The sequence below is a fragment of the Saccopteryx leptura genome, chromosome 13 (genome assembly GCF_036850995.1).
Source record: "Saccopteryx leptura isolate mSacLep1 chromosome 13, mSacLep1_pri_phased_curated, whole genome shotgun sequence".
NCBI lineage: Eukaryota > Metazoa > Chordata > Mammalia > Chiroptera > Emballonuridae > Saccopteryx > Saccopteryx leptura.
Genome location: NC_089515.1, coordinates 37,885,761 through 37,894,828, shown reverse-complemented (window position 1 = coordinate 37,894,828; position 9,068 = coordinate 37,885,761). Strand labels below are relative to the sequence as shown.

The following is a 9,068-nucleotide window of genomic DNA, read 5'->3' as shown; positions in this document are numbered from 1 at the left end:
GATACGGGCTCTACAAGGACCTAACTGAAGAAACTTCAATCACTGGAAATTAATAGCATTCCTTTCCTCCCTGGACCTCTCCATCCACCTAGAACCATTCTGCTTTCATGAAAGGAGGGCTGTATGGCTAGTTGGAACCATGAAGAGAAAGACAGGTTCAAACTAAGAACTGGGACCTCCATTTCAGGGTGAGCCAGGCTCAGACAACTCTGATTTGGCTTATGCAGTGGGTAAATATAATCTTAACTAGTATGTATGTATGTATGTATGTATGTATGTATGTATGTATGTAAGTATTCTCATCTAGTGAGAAGAGGGGAGATAGGCTCCCACATTCCCCCTGGCTGGGATACACTCAGCAAACTCTGCCTGGGGCCAATGCTTGCAACTGAGCTATTTTTAGCACCTAAGGTGGAGGCTCTAGGGAGCCATACTCAGTGCGCTGGCCAATGCACTTGAACCAATCAAACCATAGCTGCAGGAAGGGAAGAGCAAGAAAGAGGGGAGTAGGAAGGGTGGAGAAGCAGATGGTTGCTTCTCCTGTGTTCCCTGACGGAACTGAACCTGGGACACCACACGCCGAGCCAGCACTCCACCACTGAAACAGCTGGTCAGAGCATAAGCTCAACATCTTTAACCTTAAATTGACTTGCTTACCACATTCTGCTGATGATACTCAGGCTCTTTTAGAGGGACCAGAAGCTTCATAGCAAACTTTAATTTTACTTAAGAATCAGAAATTCACCTTGGCCAGATAGCTCAATGGGTTAGAGCATCACCCTGAAGCACAGAGGTTGCCAGATTGATCCCCAGTCAGGTCACATAAGGAACAGATCTACAATATATTCCTGTCTCTCTTCTCTTCCTCTCTCACTAAAATCAATAAATTAAAAAAAAAAAAATCCTGACCAGGTAGTGGAGCAGTGGATAGAGTGTCAGCCTAGGGTGCTGAGGACCCAGGTTTGAAACCCTGAGGTTGCCAGCTTGAATACAGGCACACCAGCTTGAGCGTGGGGTCATAGACATGACTCCATGAGCCCAAATATTACTGGCTTGAAGCCTAAGGTCGCTTGGCTTGAGCAAGGGGTCACTGGCTCGGCTGGAGACCCTGGTCAAGGCATGTGCTGCATCTATGAGTTGATGCTTCTCATCTCCCTTCCTGTTTTTCACCGCCCCCCCCCCCCCCAACTCAAACTCTCCCTCTCTTGCAAAAAAAAAAAAATTCAGTTGCCAGGACCAAGTGGGCCTGCAAAGAGCCTCCATCCATTTTGGTTTTGGGTTTTTTTTGTTTGTTTGATTTTTTTTGTTTAATTTCCTTTTCTTCTTTTTTAGCTCCTGACTTTGGACCTCTGTAGTTAAGAATAAACCTGAACCGGAAGAGACTACATAATTAGGTAGTCTGGGCACTAGTGGGGTTGGGAATGGGACTTCTCGGCATTTGGGATGTGACAGGCTTGAAGATTTAAGACACAGCATTGAATGTGGAAGCCTTGAGTTCTAAAAATGGGTTCCCAGTTGGAATTCCTAGAGATTTGCGTCCAAACTAGAGGAGTAAGCATAGCTATACTGCTGCCCTCTCAACATTAAAAAAAAATTTTTTTTTAGTGAGAGGAGGGGAGGCAGGGACCGACTCCTGCATGTGCCCCAACTGGGATCATCTGGCAAACCCACTAGGTGGTGATGCTCTGCCCATCTGGGGCCCTTGCTCCATTGTAGCCAGAGCCATTTTAGCGACTGAGGCAGGGGCCATGGAGCTATCCTCAGTGCCCGGGGCTGACTCACTCTAATCAAGCCTTGGCTGCAGGAGGGGAGGAGAAAGAGAGAGAGAGAGAGAAAGAGAGAAGTGAGAGGGAAGGGGTGGAGAAGCAGATGGAACTTCTCCTGTGTGCCCTGACCAGGAATTGAACTTGGGACATCCACACGCTGGGCTGACGCCTTACCACGGAGCCAGTGGGCCAGGGCCCCCCTCACTTTTAATGCTTAAGAATGCTAAGTGAAAAAATATTTTTTTTTTGACAGAGACAGGGACAGATAGGGACAGAGAGGAAGGGGGAGAGATGAGAAGCATCAATTTTTCGTTGCAGCTTCTTAGTTGTTCATTGATTGCTTTCTCATATGTGCCTTGACCGGGGGGGGGGGGCTACAGCAGCAGAGCGAGTGACCCCTTGCTCAAGCCAGCGACCCCCATGGTCAAGCCTGCAACTTCAGGCCTGAAACTTAAATTTTAAACCACTTAAAAACTGCAGACTAATTTAAAAAGTTTGGTAAATAGCCTGACAGGGTGGTGGTGCAGTAGATAGAGCATTGGACTGGAATGTGGAAGGACCCAGGTTCGAGACCCCAAGGTCACCAGCTTGAGCACGGGCTCATCTGGTTTGAGCAAAGCTCACCAGCTTGGACCCAAGGTTGCTGGCTCGAGCAAGGGGTTACTCTGTCTGCTGAAGGCCTGCGGTCTGGGCACATATGAGAGAGCAATCAATGAACAACTAAGGTGTTGCAATGCGCAACAAAAAACTAATGATTGATGCTTCTCATCTCTCCGTTCCTGTCTGTCTGTCCATTTCTATCCCTCTCTCTGACTCTCTCTCTGTCTCTGTAAAAAAAAAAAAAAGAAAAGTTTGGTAAATATTGTTTTTTAAATCCTGTAATCCTAACCTTTGAAAACCGAATTTTTAAAGAAATGAGGACCTGGTCAGTTGCTCAGTGGATAGTGTTGGCCTGACATATGGACATCCCGGGTTTAATTCCTGGTCAGGGTACACAAAAGAAGCAACCATCTGCTTCTCCCCCTTCCCTTTTTCCCTCTTTCTGTCCTAACCCAGTGGCTCAATTGGTTCCAGGTTCAGTGTGGCCCAGAGCTGGAGAGCCTCAGGCACTAAAAATAGCTTGGTATGGCCCCCAGATGGGGTTGGCAGATGGATCCTGTTTGAGGCACTTGCGGGAGTCTTCCTATCTCCCCTATTCTCACATAAATAAAACCCAAAAACCCAAATTCTCCAAAAAGTACTACACTCAGCACTGCCTTAAGAGGCTTAACTGAGGCCCTGGCCGGTTGGCTCAGTGGTAGAGCATCGGCCTGGCGTGCAGAGGTCCCGGGTTCGATTCCCAGCCAGGGCACACAGGAGGGGCGCCCATCTGCTTCTCCACCCCTCCCCCTCTCCTTCTTCTCTGTCTCTCTCTTCCCCTCCCACAGCCGAAGCTCCATTGGAGCAAGGATGGCCCGGGCGCTGGGGATGGCTCCTTGGCCTCTGCCCCAGGCGCTAGAGTGGCTCTGGTCGCGGCAGAGCGACGCCCCGCAGGGGCAGAGCATCGCCCCCTGGTGGGCGTGCCGGTTGGATCCCGGTTGGGCGCCTGCGGGAGTCTGTCTGACTGTCTCTGCCCGTTTCCAGCTTCAGAAAAATACAAAAAAAAAAAAAAAAAGAGGCTTAACTGAACTTTTAAACTTTATCTGGGACATTTCTGAAACTCATTTCCTTTTTTAGTTTGATTTTGAGAGTTCACTATAGCTAGGGACAGTGAAACAAGGAAGGGCTTACGACAGAAGCAACAGGAGACTCTAGTCTGGGCTGCTTTGGCTCGCTGGGACGTCAGAGAAAAGGGGGCCTTGGAGACAGGTTCAGGGGGTTAGCCTGGCATGAGCTGCCACTGTCCACTGCTCCCTGGCTGCAAGTCTCTGGGGTCCCTTAGAGTTTAGATGCAGGCTCGTGGAGGAAGAAGAGGGAAGAGCAAAAAAGCACCTGCCTGCTCCCCAGAGAGAGCTCCCTTTCCTTTTAAAATCACGTTTTTTGTTGCCCTTTATTCCTTGCAGAAACTTTACTGGACCTTTTTTGGGTGAAAAACCATGGTGATCCAGAATGAAGTGGAATTGTTAGGGTTTTTTTTAAAAATTAATTTATTGTGTTTACATAGATTCTAGTGTCTCCCCAAAAGCATCCCCAGGTTTTTTTTTAAATTAATTTATTGTGTTTACATAGATTCTAGTGTCTCTCCAAAAGCATCCCCAGGTTTTTTAAAAATTAATTTAGTTGTGTTTACATAGATTCTAGTGTCTCTCCAAAAGCATCCCCCCTTCCCCGTATTCCCCTCAACATCTCCCTTACCTCCCTCCTAACAGCTCCCTCTCCCTGGAATTGTTAGGTTTGAGCTAACAATTTCTTCATTCTTCAGATGTATCCTTTTCAAGGGGTGGGGGCTAATAAACCTCAGCGGGTTTGCAGGGACCACCAAAACACCCATCACCTGGTGAACCCCGCCCCCACGGAAGCCACACACAACGCCACCGCCTTCCCAGGCCCCGCCTACCGCCGGGCTGCGTGGGCGGGACCACTTCCGGAGCTACCCGGAAGTCCCGGTGGCTTAGCAACCAAAAAATTCTGCAAGGTGTTAAGGTGACGACCCCGGTGGGGGTGTGCGCGCGTGTGTGTATGTGGGTAAAGTTCCCCACCTGGCCTATCATGTTGCTGGTGGGGGATCTCCCGTGTTCAGCAAGAGCTTCAAGTAGGCCGGTGGCACAGCTTTGGCTTTGCCATAATACATGTCACCCGGTTCAACTTAATCTAGGACGATTACTGTTTTGTGAGCATCTGTCAGTCTCCTTCAGGACATCGCGTAATATAACGCTGAGGATTATACAACCTTCCTCACTGATAAGGAAGCCAGGCTCAGAGAGGTTGAGGCCCTCAAACTTAGGGACCTGTTTCAGGGGCAGGGGAGGTATCCCACCTACGGTTCCCCACTCCAGAGACTGGAGAAGGAGCCGCAGCAACTGAAATGTTTACCCAAAATTCTTTATTTTTCATAATGACTATGAATTAATGTTTATATAAACTAAGTAAGTACCTGAGGGGCCAGAGATCCCACCTTGCAAAATGGCAAACAGACCTAAGGCCTGAAAGGCAGTGAATGCATTAGAAATGGGTGGGGTGCGTCTGACTCCCACAATTCAGGCTCAGCTTAGCTGGCAGGAGATCTCAGAAAAAAATATTTTGGTCGCTGGGCTGAGCGAACCATGGAGAGAGCTCAAAAGGCGCCGAAAGGCTGGAGAATGGGTCCCCTCTGGCCTGGAGGGGGCTGGAGTCCGTGTCACCTGATGGCTCCAAACACCACTTAGAATGTCAAACCCCGCTCCTTAAACAGCTGCTTTAGAGCCTCTTCCAGCTGCTGGTTTGTTCCTTGAAGCCCTTTCACCACTTGTGCTGCCCACTGGAAGTATTCCTGGACTCGATGTTCGGACCATCCTGTATGTGAATGGACAGAAAACTCACGATCGTCCAGGACAGCACTGGAATTTGCTAACTTCCTAGATGGCTTGGTGCAGGACCATAAGATGACTTCTTGATGGTATGATGTTCTGAAAATTTCTCTTTAACCCAGCTATAGTATTTCTGCCCTATGAAAGCAGATCAGCGTGGTCCAGTGGGATTTGTTTGGGGAATTAACCAGAACACCTAGGCCTTTTTTCAGGGGAACTGACCAATCTGTGCCTTCAGAAGGTGGACCCTCCCCTTTCCCTCAGAGCAAGTAGGGGATCCTACCCTCTGGGGTGCAGCGATTCAGGTCCCTCAGATTGTACAGCTTGTCCGCCAGCTTCACTAGTTTAGCCCCTGGGCTGCTGTGGGGAGCGTGCTCCACCTGCAGCCTCTTTCTCTCCAGCTTGGGCAGAGTCTTGTCATCTGTTACCTCCTCCACTAGACTCCGCACCTGTGCCCCAAAGTGCAGCTCCACCTCATCCAGGGTGGTGTCTGTGTCCTCCACCGTGTCATGAAGCAGGGCTGCCTGGGGACAGGTTTCTATTCAGCCCTGTGACGCCAGCCGAGGCGTGCCCAGAGCTGAATGGGGTCCCAACCCCCACCCCAGCCTTCTGTCAAAGGAGTAGGAAAGTTACCTGTAACACCACAATGTCAGTGATTCCCGCCTCATGGGTCAGGATCCGAGCCACACCTGACGGGGCAAAGCAGGAAATAAGACCTGGAGAGGCGGAGGGTGCCGTGGGGTGGGGGGGTGTCCTAGGCCCGCGTTTTCTGGGTTTTGTAGAGCCAAATGTGGCCTTTCATTAACTGGGTGACCTCGGGCAACTCCTTTACTTTCTTTGGGTATTAACTGTACACAGAGAACAGTCATGCCCATCGCCCGGATTGTTTGAGGTTTAAACACCAACGCCTGGCACAAAGCTTGGTGCACAGTAGGTGCTCAATCAGGTACATGCCCCACCTCCCCCCGACACCGCTGCGGTTGCTCCCTGGGCTGCGCGCCCACCGATGGGGTGATTGATGTAAGGGGTCCCTTCGGGGTCCTTCCGCCGCTGCTGTCGGTGTTTGCGAGCCGCGAAGTCGGCAGCCTCCAGCAGCTGCGCCGCCTCGGAACCCATCGCGCGGTTGGGGCGGGCGACTGGGGTCCAGAGTGTCCAGGAAGCCCGGGCTGAGCTCCACAGCGCCCCCTGGCACCGCGGAGGTACCAGGATTGTAGAGACGGGTTCCTCTTGAGGGGGCGGTCCTGGTGTGTGTGGCAGCTTCTATCTAGTTCAGTGCGCTCTGCTGGGGGCGCAAGAAGAGTCCACAGTATGTAGGGAGGAGCAAGACAGAGAAAAAATAAAGTGGTGGCCCTGGCTGGTTGGCTTAGTGGATAGAGCTTTGGCCCCGCGTGACATCCAGATTCGATACCTGGTCAGAACACACGAGAGGCGACCATCTGCTTCTCTTTCCCCTTCTCCCCCTTCTGTCTCTCTTTTTAGCTCTTGGCTTTAGCTGGTTGAGTATTGGCATCAGCCCCAGACAGGGGTTGCCCAGTGGATTCCCAGTAGCATACAGGAGTCTGTCTCACTATCTCCCCTCCTCTCACTTAAAACACAAACAAACAAACAAACAAAAAACAAAAAAAAACCCACCAACAATGGCTTCACAGTGAGCCAAGTCCAGGGCAGGAAGGCATAGGTGACTGATAACAATGTGGAAGGGCAGTTCACCTAGCCTCAAGGTCAGAACCAGTTTCTCCCAGGAGGGACTTCTCCCCCCATGAAAAGACAATTTTCAACCTGTCAATGCTCTGAAGATTCTCAAAGTACTCTATAAAATTTTGCAGGCATTCCTGCTTCAGGTACCTGCTGTGGACTCCAGGGTGATGTGTGTTACCACTGCTATTCTGTGAGCATGATGCTGTCGAGCCTCAGGTAAGGCACTAGAATAACACTTAACACTGTTGGCGGGCAGCCCCCGTCCTTCTCGGGGAACAGCAGCTATGAGGTCTCAGGGCTAAGAGCACTTGGAGAACCTGGAAGAGCTTTCCCTGTGACATGGGATCAGCTAGTTGCTAAGTAAACTCCAACCAGACAGGAACTTTTGAGCTTTGGCTGGTAGCCGGGGCAGATGAGGGCTCAGGGCAGAGGTGGATTTAATGGAGGGCGCACTGGGTGCGCACCTGGGCCCCGACTTCTGAAAGGCCCCACAAAAACCCCAACTTTACACTTTTTTCTTTTCTTTTTTTTAATTTTTATTCATTTTAGAGAGGAGAGGGAGAGACAGAGAGAGAGAAGAGGGGAGGAGCTGGAAGCATCAACTCCCATATGTGCCTTGACCAGGCAAGCCCAGGGTTTCGAACCGGCGACCTCAGCATTTCCAGGTCGACGCTTTATCCACTGCGCCACCACAGGTCAGGCCTACACTTTTTTCTAATGATACCAAATTTGGTTTCATATGTGCAATTTTAACATTAATAAATAGTACATATTTTTTATTTATTTAAAAATATGGTTAACATGTATTTTCATTTTCCCTCTCTCTCTCTTTTTTAAGGGGTCTAGTATTTTCTTCTGTGCCGGGGGTCTCAACCGACCTTAATCCGCCTCTGCTCAAGGGAAAAAGTCATTGAAAGGACTAACCTTTGGTTTTCAGCTCCTCCTGGTGGTTGCCATGAGAAGTTCCAAACACTTGAACTGAGGCCTCTGGGGCCTGAAATGGAACAGTCAGAATTCCCAGGGTTCTAACAGAAGCCTGAAAGTGGGTGGAGAGAAACCTATCTGGCTGGAAGTGCTTATCTGTTCTTTAGGCTAATGACTCAACTTCTTACCCCTAAATTCTGCCCTTTAGTCTTCTGAGCCTTTACCCTACAGCTCAGAAAATGTTAGGCAGCTTGGAGCCACAGTCCCCAAATTTTTCAGCAAAAGATAGAAACTCAATCACTTTTCTTAAAAATGTTTAAATTAATTTTAGAGAGAGAGGAAGAGAGAGAGAGAAACACTTTGTCCCACTTATTTATGCACTCATTGGTTGATTTTTTTTCTTAAAAAATTTATTTATTGATTTCAGAGAAAGAAGAGGAGAGAAGAAGGGGAGGGGGAGGAGCAGGAAGCATCAACTAGTGGTTGCTTCATGTAGGTGTCTTGACCAGGTGGGGCTTCAAACTAGTGACCTCAGCATTCAAGGTCAATGCTTTATCTACTGTACCACCACTGGTGAGGCCATTGGTTTATTCTTGTATGTGCCTTGTCTGGGGATGGAACCCATAACCTTGGGGTACTGGGATGATGCTCTAACCAAGTGAGCTACCCAGCCAGGGTGGAACTCAGTCATTTCCAACTCTTTCTAGTGACAGAGAAGCTTCAGGTCTGTGCTCGTAGTGCCCAAGGGTATTGGGGCATTGATTGTTATTTTCTTATTGTCTGCAGCCATGGCTTAGTAAGAGATGTTGGGGTTCCTAAGACCAGGGCAGAGGTGGTGACCTCTCAGGGGCTTACAGAAGAGGCTGTCCGTGGGGCTACTGCTACCCGTCAGCTGGATGACCCTTGCCCAGCCAACCTCTCTCTCAGGTACAGCAGTCTCCTACTCTCCACCCCCATCCCCCTTCAGGTCCCCTACTCTCTCAGCTGGATCTGGACTCTTTTCACTCTCTACAGGGTTGGATTAGGGTGTAGACAGATCATTTCTGCCTGTCTCCAGCTCCCCTGTCCCTTCAGCACCCTCACTTGTGCCAAAGCACCCGGGATGCCATTGGCCACCACTACCCTGGTTTCTTTGGTCCTCGGCTATCTAATGTTCTAGAGGAAGCCTACTGCTGCCACCTGCAGGCTACAAGGG

General features: G+C 49.8%; 1 protein-coding gene across 2 annotated transcripts; it reads right to left on the bottom strand.

Moving 5' to 3' along the window:
* Positions 1-4,766: 4,766 nt before the first annotated feature.
* HDDC3 (HD domain containing 3) lies at positions 4,767-6,401 on the bottom strand. Of its 2 annotated transcripts, none has more exons than XM_066355450.1 (4): positions 6,256-6,401; positions 5,885-5,940; positions 5,535-5,775; positions 4,767-5,237 (listed from the first exon to the last, which is right to left on the bottom strand). In XM_066355450.1, exons 1-4 carry the CDS (start codon positions 6,365-6,367, stop codon positions 5,107-5,109), a joined length of 540 nt encoding a protein of 179 aa, XP_066211547.1. In that variant the 5' UTR covers positions 6,368-6,401; the 3' UTR covers positions 4,767-5,106. The 2 variants fall into 2 exon arrangements, with proteins under 2 accessions (XP_066211547.1, XP_066211548.1); XM_066355451.1 differs by having other exon boundaries at positions 5,095-5,356; positions 5,492-5,775.
* Positions 6,402-9,068: the final 2,667 nt, after the last annotated feature.